The sequence below is a fragment of the Copadichromis virginalis genome, linkage group LG22, assembly GCF_057382275.1.
Source record: "Copadichromis virginalis isolate Kocher_CV1m ecotype Utaka linkage group LG22, C_Virginalis_male_GT1.1, whole genome shotgun sequence".
NCBI classification, from domain to species: domain Eukaryota; kingdom Metazoa; phylum Chordata; class Actinopteri; order Cichliformes; family Cichlidae; genus Copadichromis; species Copadichromis virginalis.
This window is the reverse complement of record NC_140638.1, coordinates 9,934,864-9,950,994: the sequence shown is the minus strand read 5'-3', so window position 1 is coordinate 9,950,994 and position 16,131 is coordinate 9,934,864. Positions and strand designations below refer to the sequence as shown.

General features: G+C 39.7%; 2 protein-coding genes across 4 annotated transcripts; both read right to left on the bottom strand.

The window, feature by feature from the left end:
- Positions 1 to 2,999: 2,999 nt before the first annotated feature.
- Positions 3,000 to 6,195, bottom strand: lsm10 (LSM10, U7 small nuclear RNA associated). Of its 2 annotated transcripts, none has more exons than XM_085446612.1 (2): positions 6,060 to 6,195; positions 3,000 to 4,720 (listed from the first exon to the last, which is right to left on the bottom strand). In XM_085446612.1, the coding sequence occupies exon 2, from the start codon at positions 4,712 to 4,714 to the stop codon at positions 4,301 to 4,303; it is 414 nt and encodes a 137-aa protein (XP_085302738.1). In that variant the 5' UTR covers positions 4,715 to 4,720; positions 6,060 to 6,195; the 3' UTR covers positions 3,000 to 4,300. The 2 variants fall into 2 exon arrangements, with proteins under 2 accessions (XP_085302738.1, XP_085302740.1); XM_085446614.1 differs by having other exon boundaries at positions 6,105 to 6,195.
- Positions 6,196 to 7,194: 999 nt separating this feature from the next.
- oscp1a (organic solute carrier partner 1a) lies at positions 7,195 to 15,281 on the bottom strand. Of its 2 annotated transcripts, none has more exons than XM_085445868.1 (11): positions 15,170 to 15,281; positions 14,955 to 14,984; positions 13,475 to 13,629; positions 11,615 to 11,782; positions 11,448 to 11,528; positions 11,244 to 11,347; positions 10,182 to 10,310; positions 10,043 to 10,097; positions 7,905 to 8,050; positions 7,758 to 7,818; positions 7,195 to 7,507 (listed from the first exon to the last, which is right to left on the bottom strand). In XM_085445868.1, exons 1-11 carry the CDS (start codon positions 15,279 to 15,281, stop codon positions 7,382 to 7,384), a joined length of 1,167 nt encoding a protein of 388 aa, XP_085301994.1. In that variant the 3' UTR covers positions 7,195 to 7,381. The 2 variants fall into 2 exon arrangements, with proteins under 2 accessions (XP_085301994.1, XP_085301995.1); XM_085445869.1 differs by lacking the exon at positions 14,955 to 14,984 and adding an exon at positions 9,376 to 9,396 and having other exon boundaries at positions 7,758 to 7,803; positions 10,049 to 10,097.
- Positions 15,282 to 16,131: the final 850 nt, after the last annotated feature.

Here is a 16,131-nt window from a genome sequence, read left to right as displayed (position 1 = left end):
CTCTTTGTGTTTTAATCTGAGCCTGGAGGGGAGTAAAAAGAGCTCAGAGTGAGGTTTGTGGAGCAGGAGAGGAGACCGATGAATAGATTGATACTTCATGGGGAAATCTGACTTGGACTTTACAAAGCTGGAAATTTCCACACGACACCAGGAGATACAAATTTTAAAACCTATCAAACAACCGAAACAGGAGGTGCTCATAGTTGATTTGAGCTACACTGCAGTGTCACACAGCCGACACATTGTTAATATAACTGATCAAAAGAGCAAAATAGTTCTTAAACCAGTCCAGTTTGCACCTTTGAACTCAGTCCAGCAGTCCAGAACACCCAATCAACATTACATGCCAGGTTATTGTGCTTTAAGGAAACTATATGGTCACTAAGATTTTTGTAGGGCTGCACTTGAGTAATTGAATAACCATGGGACTGTGGTCGTCAATGTGTGTGTCAAAAATAATCTCCTCTGTCTTTTATTACATTTAAAAACTCATTTCACTTTCGCTGCTTGATTTTAGCAAAACCATACAGGCTTGGAGACCCTTGGAAACCACTGGTTGCTAGGGACAAATAAGGATTCCACAACTGGTTGGCAATTGATTGCCTACAGTTGTTAGGTCAAATGGAAATTCTCCTTGCGTCAGGTTGCTAGCAGTTTCATGGAAGACACCAACTCATCTGTAACCACTCACCAGCTACTTGCAGAGCAGCAGTGAAACTTGAAAAGGTGCGATGCAAACCAGAAATGGAGAACGTTAACCTTCAAAATAAAAGTAAAGCACTATTTTGCTCTGAAGGTCAAGTTTGTGTTGCACTTTTCCAAGTTTCATTACAACTCTGTGAATGTTTGCAGACAAGTTGGCATCTTCCATACAAACTACAGGCAACCACAGCAATCTACAAGCAACAAAACGCAATCACAGGCAGGTCTTTGGTTCAGCACCCTGTTGGCAACCATTTTCAAATCAACTAATACTCAACCACTGGTCTGGGGAATACACACATTTCTTCTTAGCGACTGGAGACTGCAAGGGGGTTGCCAACTGGTCTATAGGCCTGTGTGACTGAGAGCTTTGTCAAAAGGCAAGGCAAGGCAAGGCAAGTTTATTTGTATAGCACAATTCAACAACAAGGTGATTCAAAGTGCTTTACAGAGACATTAGAAACAAGAACAAATAAAAAGCATGATTTAAAATTGAATAAAACAAGCAAATAAACTAACTAACTAATTAACAAACAAACAAACAAACAAACAACAGTATATAAAATCAAAACAGATAAAATCAGAACAGTAGATAAAATCAGTAGTTAAATGTAAGTTTTGAAATTTAAGCTTAAAGTGTGGATTTGGTGCTTTATTCAAATGCAGCTGAGAACAGGTGAGTCTTCAACCTGGATTTAAATAAACTGAGTGTTTCAGCTGATCTGAGGCTTTCTGGGAGTTTGTTCCAGATATAAGGAGCATAAAAGCTGAATGCAGCTTCTCCGTGTCTGGTTCTGACTCTGGGAACTGATAAAAGACCGGATCCAGATGACCTGAGGGATCTGGATGGTTCATACTGGGTCAGGAGGTCATTGATGTATTTTGGTCCTAAACCATTCAGAGCTTTATAGGCCAGCATCAGAACTTTAAAGTCTATCCTCTGACGGACAGGCAGCCAGTGTAAGGACCTCAGAGCTGGACTGATGTGGTCCACTTTTTTGGTCTTAGTGAGGACTCGAGCAGCAGAGTTCTGAATGAGCTGTAGTTGTCTGACTGATTTTTTAGGTAGACCTGTAAAGATGCTGTTACAGTAATCAAGCCTACTAAAGATGAATGCATGGACTAATATAGGTAAGTCTATATTTTTCCATTCAATTCAACTGAAGAAACTAAATTCATTTAAGTGAACTGAAGTGAACCTGACTCTGTGGCCTGCTGGGAGTGAATTTAAACCTCAGCCGAAGCCAAAATATGAATAATTCCACAGAACTGGATATGAGCGCATTCATCATTTTAACAGTATGTGCGACAGAAAATAACAAAAACCAACACAGCCCCCCTTTAATTTCTAAAAGTACGAGCATATAATTCTACAGACTGACTACAGCGATGAAAGCAGGGCTTGTCTTTCTTATTTATACTGGTGCTTTTTCCTGTAACACTAACCCAGACTCTTAAGTATTGCAAAAGACCTGTTTATGCGGTTGTAAAGTACTATTCTGAGTCTAGTGAGCGTTGATGTGGCACTCGCTGGTGTTTTTAGCACAGCAATAAGCGGTTATTATGTGGTTTCTGTCATTCAAACACTCAGGGTTGGTCAAGAGAAAAATATGTCCCTAAAATCACTCTGAGGCTAAAGCCCCAAACAATGATCCAACTGCTGAGGGACATTCCTGCGTGCATATTCCTCCTAATTTAATGCACTCAGTAACGGCTGGTGAACCTCCGCCCTTTTTGTCCACAGTGCGGGGTTTATCTGCTCCAGCTGCCTGTGTTATGTCAGGCCTGTCCTCTTCCTGATGCTGTGTAGGAATAACATAGCACTTTGCAAATTCCCCAGATTCCCGATCGCAACTGCGCACGGGTAGAACACCAAGCAAAACACTACCTTCCTTTCACCCGCCACGCTTGTCTCCACTGGCTAAAAAACAAGAGTGGATGTCACTGTTGTGACTGAGAGCGACTTGCTCGCTGATGCAGAGATGTTTGTGGAGCTGTGGAAACAGGTCAGCTTGTTTTTCCCCACCAGTGACTAATGTTTTCCTGCATACAGGCAGTGATTAACTTAGGGCTGTTTTTTTTTAACACACAGAAAGATGGGCTTTGTGATGCTCACCATTTACCAGTAAATACACTGGCCCTCACACCACAACCGCATTCAGTGTCAGCTGCAATATGAGCCATTCAATTCTCATAAAACTGAGCTGGAGCAGAGAGATTAACTTTGGGAATAATTTGGTAAGAAAAGACAAGTCCCTCAAAGTATTTTTACAACTAAATTAAAAATGATAACGTACTGAAAGACAGACAAAAGAGATCTTTAATAATGCGATAGCACAAAAGTTAGGATAGTTAATTAAGTTGCTGGCTGGAGGGAGTTATTAGAGAGCGACACATCAAAAGGCCCAGAATGACAGTGAGGAGCTTAATAAGTTGAGTCATTTTGTTGTGGGGAGCAAACCACAACTGTGGGAGAAGTTAACTAATGCTTAAATCCCGCTAAAGGGAAACCTACTTAAAAAAAAGAAACATGGGCCAAAATAAACAAGCTGCAACCTCTGGCGGTGGAAAAATTGAGCCTGTAGTTGCTCCAAAAGCGAGTCAAATCTCATAAGACCCCCAAGTTTAAATTTCGTCCTTTATAACAACAGTGTGGAGGTGACTTTTGTTTTTAGCTGATCCGTCTGGTGAGTAAAAAGCATGGCTGCTTACATTGACAGGTGTACCTCACTGGTGTTATAATAGCAAAAAATGTAGGTGTCCAGATTCTGCAAATGAGGTGTAGAAAATACTATAAAAATTAGGAGAAATGTATGATAAATGTATTTTTGCTATTTAGTACAAATATGAGGTGCAGCACCTCAAAAGGCACAAAAAGTGACTGCTTTAGGGTATTCTCTATGTTTAAGAGATAAGACTCTTCACTGTTTCTAAGTCAGCAAAATATGAGAGAAGCTGTGGCGTCGTTTAAGTTAAACCCTTTGTGCAAAAGAGGATCTATCATTTAGTTGTTATAATTATATTGAAAAAGATTTCACTTTATTCTCAGATGGATTTTTTTTTTTAGCATTTTCATCATATCTCATTTAAAAATCCCCCTAAATAGTTTGTCTTTTTTTTTTTATCTCAACCAAAGAGCTTCTTTGAGTTGATACAAGGAAGATGCATCAATTAATCCAAGAAATAATCCGCAATGTATTAAAAAGAATTGTTACAGTGTTTACATAGGGAAACAAATCAATCTGTGGAGTTTTATTTTTAAACATTTAAACAATTTACTGATATCAGCCTCCAAATACTCCAGCCTTTCGAGTTTGTGATCCTTACAAGAAATCAAACCCAGATTGTGGCCTTTCATCCCAGGTTCCAAGCTGTTCAGTTTTTATAGCACTAAAGACAGTTTCCAGTATTTTACAATGAAAAGGAGAACTGTAACTATATCTTACTGTACCTGAGATCTCTCTCCCTGTTCTTGACCCTGGAGTCACTTTGTGGGCCCTCAGGATGTAAACTACTGGTCTAGACTGGTGTTTGTCCTCTAATCTCTGAACCTTACACAAGCAGCGTCTTTTCCAAATGTAAAAAAAAAAAAAAAAAGTCATTTTGTTTTCTTGGCAAACTCTTTCCTGCCTCCGCCTTCACTGCCGAAGTTCCGGACGCGGTGAATCTTGGCCAGCTGGCTCTCTATGGTCTTCATTATGTCCATATGGTCGGGGATGTGGACATAGCGGATGTTCCTGCCAGTGATGAATAGGTCCTGCAGCTGTGTGAGCTGACCCAGCCGGTCCCGGTACAACACGTCCTCTAGCCGTACGTTCATGAAGGCATCTACGTTGACCACGCGTCCACGTGCCGTGCTCTCGTTCCTCAGGTCCACCGTGGTCACCTCTCCCTGAAGGCCCTGCAGGAGGATCACCATGCTGTTCTCTGTGATCGTTCGCTCCCGAATAGAGTTCACCACCTCAACCGGCCCCACGCCGGATGGCTGAGACTCAGCTCCCTTGGGCTCCATAGTAACCTGCAGAAAAGCAGAAGATTGATAACTCTGGATTAGAGTCTGTCATGCAGTGTTGGTACCTGAGACGTGTTTCTGTGGTTTACTGATTCTGACCTTGAAGCAATAAAGCAAAAATTAGCAAAACCTTGCACACTTTGTGGACAGAACATTAGAATCAGAAAATGAGAAAACACAGGAACATGTCAAATAGAAAATGTCCTGCACAGCTTAAATGCGATTGATCTCATCTGTCACAAACCAATCCTGCATTTAATAAACGTCAGACGACTAAGAGGCTGTGGTCAAATCGTTAAAAAAGATTTCCCTCCCTCCATCTTTTCTTAATCACTTTTCTGATTGAAAATAAGGTAAAGGAAGAAGAATTTCTGAGGACTTAGGAAAAGAGCACCATGCCCAGACAATGTGACTGCATCAACGTTAGATCCTCTTAGGCTGTTAATGGGGCTCTACTGAAACTGCAATGTAGGGACCAAAAAGGCTGTCTTAGATACTTTCTTACTGCGTTTTTTTAATGGAGCTCACAAAAAACACACATAAAAAGAATGAAGTGAATTAAATGTTTCCAGTCTTATTTTCTTTATCTGCTGGAGAGATGATCCAATGTAACTCTGGAAACTGTTACAAGTTCTGAGGAAAAAACAAAATAATTTTATTCCACTGTCACTTATTAAAAATCAGGGGATCAATACCAGCTGACTTGACGTAAAGTCAATTAATGGTAATCCTAATTGCCAAAACAACTACTTCTTCTCCTCCTTTTTTCAGCAGCTCACTGAAGGTTGCTAATCCGCCTTCATCTCATCCTAACCCTAACGTCCTCTGTCACCACCAACCATCTGCATGTCCTCCTTCACTACATGAATCCTTTGAGGTCTTCATATTCAGCATCCTTTCTGCACATATCCAAACCACGCCAGCCTCCTCCTGCCTCACTGTCACATCAGCTTCTCATTCAGACACACGTAGTCTGTTTTGCATCTCGTGACTATCATATCCCGTAACCGCATTTTCTTTATTGGTCCAAAAAACACTTTCATATTTGGCTTTCAAAGTAACCCCCGTATATGCACATTACAGCCGAATATAAATGGTAATACAGAAGATATAGTGTCATATACTGCAGTGTCATCTTAGCTTTAACTAAACCTACAGAAAACATAAAAACACGTTTAAAATGACACTCAAATTTGTATCTGAAAGCACAAAGTTAGTCTTCTCTGTTAGCTTTTCTTTTTTTAGCGTTTCCTTAGCTTTAGCAGCGACTAAATAAAGCTCCAAAATGCGTAAAACATGACTGTAAATCAAAGCTTCTCCCTCCGCTGATGTCTGTAACATTTACCTGAATTATTTAAACACAGGTTTCATGTAGAAGCGAAACACCGACCTGCTGAAACCTCTCAAAACATCTCAACACGTTCGTTTTCCCGCAGAAACCCGACAGAGGAGCAGCGACGTGATGACGTTTCACCGTCGTCTTTGCGTCAACCGTTTAAAAAAAAAATAAAAACTTTATTCACAACCAGCTTTAATACAATACAATCCAGGACATAAATGAGGAACCCGAGAACAGGACGTCATCACAGCAACATTATTTTTCACATATATGCTGGATTTCAAAGCTGCAAAGTATATATTAAGATTAACAAATTTGCTCTCTGGAGTGTAAAATTTTATTAATTAAGCGAAAATTCTACTGACAGATTTAGAACATCATAAAACACCCAATATGAAACCACACAAAAGAAATACATTAAAAATGTTAATCTTATATGTGTTTAAATTGGTGTTTTTGTTTGTTTTGTTTTTGGATAAATTCAAGTTATACATAAAATCTTCTAAACTACTTAAAGGAAATAAACCAGAAAAATCATACGATATTCTAAACTGTTTTTCCCACCATTGCCATTGTATTGTATGCATGTATGACTCTTTTATTTAATAGTACACCTTGTTGAAAGGATGATGCTAAATAATCTTATGCCTACATGAACGTTTATACTCACTGCTCTGTTCCCTTTTGTACCTTATTGGATTCATACAGTACTAGTTGTCATATTTAAAATATAAGTATTAAAATTAATTAATTAATTGATTAAAAGCCGGATAAACAAAGAGCAAAGGCTCCGAATCAAAGAAACCTTCATGAGATTGTTCTTTTCTTACAAAGCGAAGACAACAGCACCCCCTACAGGTTGCTGCTGCAGAAACGAAATCGTCTCAATGAACATTTATTTTCATTATCCAAATATTAATTTATAGCTTATTTAAATTAGTACGTGTCCAATTAGATGTCGTATTTAAAAATATGATCAATCCTTTTCATTTAATTTCTTCCCTGCCTCACAGCAACATTTGCAACTCATTTTGTTTTACAGCATGTAAACACGAGCCAGCCTAATCATGTAAATATAAATAAATACTTTTATTTAACATTAAATTGTTAAAAAGAAAATGAAACCTCAAACACAGCAGGTGTTACCGTTTAACATCCAAGTCAGTTCAGCTGCAATTTAAACATAGAAAATAGTTTCTGTCTATTGTAACTGTGTTATAATGTTGAGTTCTTGCATCTGTTTCACTGAATACTGCATATTTCAGATTAAAGTTCACAGTGGAGATTAACCATCCGATCATCAAACAACCACAGACTGGATAAATGAGTCAGAGGTCGTCCATCATGGCCAGGAGCTCTTCTCCCTTGTTGTTGCTGGGTTTTTCGGGTTTCTCTTCTTCTTCTTCTTCAAACTGTCCGGCGATGCGAGCCAACTCCGATGCCGCCTGCTCATCCTGAACCAAAAACTTGGATTAAGTTCATCACAGATGTTTTAAGAGAGACATGGCAGTCATAACAACAGTCCAGAGTGTAGCCAGACACTCACACTAACACACTTTTTTGCCAGATTTTCTGTTTATATTGTTAGGTTTGTTCACGTGCTCAGCAGTTGCCTTTTTTTTTTAAGTCAAACTAAACTGTTTTCTTGACTGTGGTTTAGTTTTAGTTCACTGAAATACCCCAGAAGAGTCTGCATGATCATACCTGCATTGCTTGAATATTTATCACTCCATACAAGGACTCCTCAGCACTAGCTGATGCTCCTCTGTGAAACAAGATAAAAAGGCCTTGATGAGGAAATTTATGTTAATGTAACAACAGGGAATTAAAATAGAAAAGAAGAACACCCACGCTTCCGCCTCCTCTTTGTCTGTGTTGAACAGGTTGATTCGAAAACCTGATTCGTCTTTGGGCTTGTTCTCTGTCTTCATGCTGCCCATCAGACGAGCCAGCAGGTTCAGCTCCTCCTTCGCCAGCGGGTTGGGAGAGCCGTCTGCCTGCAGCACGATGGAGGTGCAGAGGCAGGTTATAACAGAGCTGTGAAAATAGTATTTGCCCCTTTTCTGATCTTTTTCTATTTATTATAGTTATATGTTTCAGGTCATCAAACAAATTCTAATAATAAAGAAAGAGAACCAGACTAAATACAAGATGCAGTTTTTAAATTATATAATTTATTAATGGAAAAAAGTTCTCCAATGCTACCTGGCCCTCTGAAAACTCCCCCTAAACCCAATAACTGGTTGCACTGCTGTTGGCAGCAAGAACTACAATCAAGCGTTTGATTGAAAAAAACATCTTCCTTACAGAGATGTTTTTAATTCAGCCAAACTGGAGGGTTTTTAAGAAAGAACAGCCTGTTTAAGGTTCAGGGCAAGAAATGATAGCTGGAGATTCTCCTTCAGGTTTCTTTTAGTAGAAATCAGAATTCATGGTTCCACCAGTTTTTGCAAATCGTCCAGCAAACCTGCGTCAGACCATCACGCTGCCACCACCATGTCTGACTGTTGGCATGATGTTCCTTTTAATAAAATGCTGTTAGTTTTACACCAGATGTAACGGCATGCAAAGCTTAAAAAAATTCCAGCTTCTTTCTCATTATCAAGATGTTTTTGGCAAATGTGAGATGAGCCTGCGTATTCTTTTTGGTCAGTGGTGTTTTTCTCTCATGGATGCCACTTTGGTCCACTCTGAAACAAGTGAGCCCTGCAGTTCTTTAGATGTTGTTCTGGAGTCTTTTGCAACTAATGCGCTCCTGGGAAGCTTCACAACTGTTCCAAGTTTTCTCTATTTGTGGATAATGGTTCAGGAAAGGGAGGGGTGCAGTGGCAGCACAAGAGTTACTACAAGTTTTCAAACATTATTAATGTTAATATTGACTAATTAAACATTACACTGTCTAACCAGCCGTTTAATGTTGATATGGTGATAATATAAGCAGACACAAACATTCACAGTTACTGAGAAACACTATTATTATTATTTTTGACACTTCATTAATCTGATTACTATCTTCTCTTTGTACAGCAGTAGCACTGGGGTGTGGTTTTCTGGCTCAGCTGTAGAAGCCAGGAAACCACAGTAGTGTGGTTTGGGCACACCTGTCTTACACACCCAATTAAGCTCTTCTCTTATAGAAGGTGTGAGGCTGTAGAGAGACACACAACGATGAGCCTACACCAGTGAGATGTTTTGAACAGCGGGGCAAGTGAGGTGAGTTTAAGTGTATATGCAAAAAGTGTGTCAATAAAGAGCTGCGTGTGCAAACCACAGGGAACGGGCCACTGCCATAACAGCATTAACGGCTTTTACTATGCATCACTGTCCAGGCAAGCAGGAATTTCTGGGGCTAATATACGAAGCCAACACAGAAGTACAAAACAAACTAAAGTTCCTTGAGTGGCCACTTGAGGCAAGCTGCAAAAATGAGTGAATCCCCGCAGATCTCCATTACAAAATATCCAAATTTACAGCATTTAAATGCATGTTCACAGCCTGGTATAAAAAGTGATTTGGAGGCACATGGACAGTTTCCCACTCTATAACAAATGTATGTTGGGTTCCTTTGGCGTAAGAAATATCTAAAAATATGTTAATATATCAAGCATATGTCTGTTATTTTGGTTTTATTGCTGCAGCTAGATAACCTTAGCTAACTCGGTGCCCTACCATCTGATTCAAAAATTGTCACTTCTGGCTCCAAACAAACTAGGAAGCATCAGGTTAGTGGAGTGAGTGTGAAAGTGGTGCAACATTTTGAGCCCCTTGGTGCCACCTGAGCATCCTTTAAACACCACTATCAAAGGTAAATATCACCTTGTAGGAAAAAAGCTCCATATGATATGATTTGCTATTATTGCTTAAACATAATTTCATGGTTTCACAACAGCAAGAGCTCAGGTGTAGTTCAGGACAATATTAAGTTATATATATATATCACCAACCATAACTGTAAAATGAAATCTGTGACCTCCCTGACATGTTATTACCTTTACAGAGGGAGCCCTGGACGTGTGTGTCTCCTCTGGATGATCCACAGTGTACCTTTAAGTCATGAAACGCAGCAGTGTCACCCACAGGTTCAGTGTGTGTGTTCACCATGTAGTGTCCAGCAGCATATTTACATACATGTTCATGCCGAGTCTGATCACTCTGTTTCCATGCAGCTCGAAAGACCCCTCTCTGATGGAGCTGGTGTAACTCCCTCCAGAGGGGAACTCCCTTCGTCTCACTTCTCTGCCGCGACAGTCAAATATCCTTTGAAAACAGGAAACAGATGGCGACACTCTGGATTGTGGACACATTTTTTTTAAAGAAAATTGAAAGTTGGGATTGGTCAGCCTTTTGGCGGTGACTTCAGAGTTGCATCAGACCACCAGGCCACAGAGTGGCCACATCTAGTGCCGTTAATGAAGTGGCAGATGTTAAACCAGGTTCAGTGTATAAACATTGACAGTAGAAATTAATTCTGCTTATAATGTCTAAACTTGAATTAGAAGCAAATATGTGATAAAGACACTGAGAATCTGACAAACAATGGCAGACTCATTAATGACAGACATTAATAAAGTACTCGCATGTGTATTAGTTTGCATGAATGATGCTTACAGCACATGCTTTTAATCAGCACTTATGTAAAAATATCACATTGTAGAAGTAAAGGGATACGTGGTACAGAGGCAGGAGGTGCTTTTCTGATTCAACAAAGACAAACAAAGGTTAAATTTTGGTCTTTTCTGTGCTTGTTTTTCATTGTAAACAAAATAATCCAAAGAAATTACTGAAAGACTGATGAAATGACTGCTTTGAATTCTTTTGATATGGTCACTTTGGCACACTTAAGACACATATGGGCCAAAGCACAGATCTGATACCGTTGTGGATGTTGTGGATATATTTGAAACAGGCAGTATGTGCAAAAATCCCCCAGAAATCTTACAACTGAAGAATGCATGTATACAAAATGTATTTCTGCTTAAAGGGGGCACATCTGAGCGCTTACTATCAGGGGAAGGATAAATGCGCTGGCGCTGCTGCATAGCTGACCTTTATTACTTTGCATAAAATGCTCTATTACATTGACAGTGACAGATATGACTGAGGACATATTTTTGATTTACATTTATGGATTCCTTGAAATTCATTTCAAAACTATATGTAAACCATCTGCACACACTGTAACCTACATACCTAATAAGCCCAGGAACATCAGTCCCATGAGGCACTGGGCCTGACGTCGTCAGGGCGAACCGTCCGTTGGGATTTTGGATCTGATCTTTTAGGAAAAGTGATACCTTAAAAAAAGAGAGAGCATTAATTGAAAGCAGAAAAATGAAATGTTTAATTTGATATTAATATGTTTGAGGAGGATGGGATTTCAAGCAGGGGACTCACACGAACGTGCATGTCTTGGAAAAATGTGAGGAGAGTCTGTCTGAGAAGCTGGAGTTCACCCTCTGATAAAGACGAGTATGCCTACATCAAAGAGAGACAATGGCTGCAGAGGATGCTTGCACCTTATAAATACAAGGTTTATATAACTTCAGTTATCTGAGTCATACCTCAATGATTTTCCTGTGTGTCTCATCGACTTGGTTCACGGCCATGGGAGTGTCTTTCACGAATTCCCTGATGGTGTCCATGTGATTGTATGAGATGAGCAGCAGGTCTTTTGGCCGCAGACAAAGGAAGACTTGATATTTGAAAGCCATGACCATTAGCTCATAAAGCTACAAGAACAAAAACACAAATCTACACCTTAAAAAATTAACAGAGCTGTAAAATGTTTACATTTTTTGTCATGTTATGTATTAATAAGATACCAGAACAATCTGACAATCAATTATCAATCAATATCTGAGAGAAAGCAATTTGTGTAGGACTTTCCGTGAGGTTAATGCACTTCAAACTGCTTCACATGACTAATATGACAGAGAAAGATGCAATTAAAACAATAACATTAAAAGCTAATAATAATAACAAAGAAATTATAAGACAAATCAAGAAAGTAACAAGTAAAAAATCATCTGACCCTCAATAAAAATTAAGAACTATCAGAAACAAATAATACAATTATAAAATATATGTTGAGTTACAGTCCTGTGAGAAACTAACTACAACCCACAATTCATTTGCTCGTTGAACTACCTTTAGAAGTAATAAGTAGTAACTGCTTGACTTCATCAGTCTCTCACATCGTTGTGGAGAAGTTTCAGCCCACTCTACTTTACAGTGTTGCTTCAGCTCAGTAAGGATTGTGGGAATTTGCTTGTGCACAGCAGTTCAGTCACCTGAGATTTAGACTTTGACTGGACCACTGCAACATTTTGATTCTTTTCTTTTGCAGATTTGCTGCTGTTCTTGGAATCATCGTTCTGTTTTATGACCAAATTTCAGCCAAGCTTTAGGTAATGGACAGATAGCTTCACATTTTACTCTAGAATACTTTGGTATACACAGAAGTTTGTGTTTGACTCGATGACTGCAAGCTGTCCAGGTCAAGCCCAAATGATTACCCGTCCACCACCGTGCTTAACAGTTGATGTCAGGTGTTTTGCTGGTATGCTGCGTTTGGCTTTCCCCAAATGTGGTGCTGTGGATTTTACCGAAACATCTCCACTTTGGCCTCATTCGTACACAGGACACTTTCCATCTTGTGGTTTATTCAGATACAGCTTTGCAAACCTGTGCTCTGCTGCCATGAATGATTTATAGAGAAGACGCTTTGTTTTGGCAACTCTTCTAAACAAACCACTTGTTCAGTCTTTTTCTAGTTGTGCTGTCATGAACTTTAAAATTTAACATGCCAATTGTTGGCTGTAAAGTCTGAGATGTAGCTCCTGGGTTTTCTGCACAGTCTGACTTCTGAGTGAATTTTCTAGGACATCTCATCCTGAGAAGATTGTGGCATTGTGTTAACACACACCTGAATGGTCCTGACCTGCAAACTGTTGTTTTCCAAATGCATTTTGTTAGACTTGACAAGTGGACATACTTGCTCACATTAAGTTTATGAAATGCATTTGATTAGCAGCACCTGGCTGCTACATACAGTATTCCCTATGGAAGCAGGAAGGTTTTACAGGACTGCTTTCTTTTTCACATGACTATAAGTCCCTAATGACTCGGGATGTGCATAAAATCATTGCTCCATTAAGTAAAGTAAATTTTATGGGTGCAGGTTTGACAGTCCTGCATTATAGGGAGAGGTAATGAGTAAACTGTGGAAGCTTATTTCCGAACTTCAAGGACTGAGTCATAGGTTTGAGATCAATGAATCGACTCTGTTTTTCCTGGTATTTTTTTCCAGTAAAGGGAAAAACTTTCATTGTGAACAAGGGGAAGATTTTTACTTTAAAAAGTTTTTCAGTTCACTTGCTGTTTATAATCTAGTGCTCCTGTTCCTGGTATTTGGTATTTACCCTGTCCATGCTGGCCGGGTTCAGTCTCATGATGGAGGCGTGCGCTAACCGAGTTAGCACCGTTTTCATTGTCCTGTGAGAATACAGCTGCTGAGGTTTGAGAAGTTCATCCATGAAGGCTTTACTGAACATGGTCCCAACGATGTCATTCATGACTGTGAAATGGAGAAGCAGCCAAACAGAAAGGTGGAGAATTTTGCTTTTGAATTGAAGCTACTTCTTTCTTAGTGCGGTCGATAAACACAGAGGTCATGAAAAAGGAAAAAAATGGTAATTTTTTTTTTTTTTTTTAAATGGTTGTTTACCATTGTTTTATGCATTTTTTTTAATTTATACAACTCCAAATATATATGGGAGACAGTCTAAATAAACTCACTGGCCACTTTGTTAAGTACACCTATTCAAATGAAGCTTAAGTATAAGTTAAGGAAAATCTGTATTAATTCATCTGCCTGAATTCCTTGGTGTTTGGGCTGATTGTCTATTCTTTACATCACTTCCTCTTACCCAACCTGTCAAACTGGTGACATCATTGCTCTAGTCCAATCATTTTCTTGTCCACCTTCTGTGAGCAAATAGCCTCATATGTGTTTTAACTCTGAGTGCTCTTTTTTCAGACTCTCATTCATGAATGGCAAATGGGCAGTATTTTGTATAGCACTTTACTTAGTCCCTAAGGACCCCAAAGCGCTTTACACTACATTCAGTCATCCACCCATTCACACACCCATTCACACACTAGTGATGGCAAGCTACATTGTAGCCACAGCTGGCCTGGGGCGCACTGACGGAGGCGAGGCTGCCGGACACTGGTGCCACTGGGCCCTCTGACCACTACCAGTAGGCAACGGGTGAAGTGTCTTGCCCAAGGACACAATGACCGAGACTGACTTAGCTGGGGCTCGAACCGGCAACCTTCCGATGACAAGACGAACTGCCAACTCTTGAGTCACGATCGCCCCTTATGCGCATAGATTGATCCTTGTGTCTAAGGTTCAGGTATACCAATCTCTTTTTATGGCTGCTTCCAGCTTTGTGCCATGTCTCAAAGCTAAAATCATGCCATACTTCACTTACTCAAATAGCCTCCACAGTCACCAGATCTCAATCAGATAGGGCACCTTTGGGATGTGGTGCAATGGCAGAGTCATATCGTGGATGCACAGCTGACAACTCTGCAGCTACTGTGTGATGCTATCATGTCAATATGGATGAGAATCTCCGAGGAATGTTTCCAGCACTTTGCTGAACCTGTGCCACAAAGAATTAACACAGTTCTGAAGACCAGAGTGCAAAAGTGTACCAAATAAAGTGGCTGGTGCACTGTATATACAAATTTGTGGTAGGTGTCTAGCTACTTGTCTGGCTCTGTGTGACAATTTCACATGTGTTTTCAAGAAAATTATATATTTTCTGACTTGTTAAGAGAGCTCAGAGATGCTGGAGGAGCTGACTAAAGAACATTACGCTCAAGTAATACCTCTTTTCCTGTCATTTTCTGACCACACTCCTGCAGCCATGTTGGGTTTCCAACAAAAGAAGAAAGAAAAAGAAGGAAAGCAGATTTGTAATTTGGGTAGTTATGCATCTGACATAAGAAAAGCACTTTTTTTTAAGTTTATAAATTGGCATCAGACTGCTACAGCTTGACACAAACTGGGAAGACACATCTACAAAGATGTCAGCTGCCTCTACCTTTCTCTGAATTGTCCTCTGAGGTGTTGAGAGCTCGCAGGCGTTGGTCCAGTATGTAAAGCATCTCTCCACCCAGATTAATGAAAACCAGGGGGAGAGTTCTCATAGACATCTTGCAAAGTCAAAAGAAAAGGAGGATTAGCTCCTTAGCACAAAGCTGTCGCAGAGGTAGGCGTCAGAAGGAGAAAAATCCTTTGCAGCTGAAAAAAACTCTGCTCATTTCCACCCAGTTAACTGATTGTTCCTCTTGTGGATTGCCACTGTTAAGTGAAATGTTCATGCTAGGTCTTATCTGATCATTCTTCTGCTCACTAAGATGTAACAGGTGGCCAACAAGAGGATAAGGAGTGTACAGACAGAAGCTTATTGGACAGGATAAGGATGACGTTACAGCACATTACAACCAAACACAGAAGGTAAATGGGTATGCCATGTGCAAGATTAAACAGACTAACTAACTAACCCTTTATAAGCAGGTTACATTTAAAGGGCTATTCAGTGAACCAAAGTCCAAAAGTGCTAAAAGAACATATGTGTACGTGTAATTGTTAAATTTTATTCTACACTCTCCTGTGGAGACTTTCCACCACATCTTTTAACCTTCCAGCTTGGATTTGCTCCCATTCAACCAAGAGAATGAGTGCGGTTGGCAACTAATGTTGAGAGATGAGGCCTCTCTTCATTGCAAAGCTCTCAAAACCTCATGTAGACAAGTCTCCCCCAGCACCAAACATGGAAACAAAACATGTTTGTAAACAGTAATGATAAAGCTTTACCAGTCTTTAATTGTATCTTTTTACCTCATCATTTAGGTGTGTAGCATAGTCAGCTTAGCATGATAACTAGCCTTAGCTAGCTTAGCGTATTTGATCTGGGACATCTTGTACATTCCTTGTACAAAAATCTAGTTCCCCCCGTTATTTCTTTATATTTTACTTCAAGTGAGCCACAGTTTCTTGTAA

Coding starts and splice junctions, on each gene's coding strand:
- lsm10 (XM_085446612.1), bottom strand. CDS start 4,714: ATGGAGCCCAAGGGAGCTGAGTCTCAGCCATCCGGCGTGGGGCCGGTT.
- oscp1a (XM_085445868.1), bottom strand. CDS start 15,281: ATGTCTATGAGAACTCTCCCCCTGGTTTTCATTAATCTGGGTGGAGAG. Junction 11,783..13,474: donor ACCCGGCCAGCATGGACAGG/GTAAATACCAAA, acceptor TTGTTCTTGTAG/CTTTATGAGCTAATGGTCAT. Junction 11,529..11,614: donor CACACAGGAAAATCATTGAG/GTATGACTCAGA, acceptor TCTTTGATGTAG/GCATACTCGTCTTTATCAGA.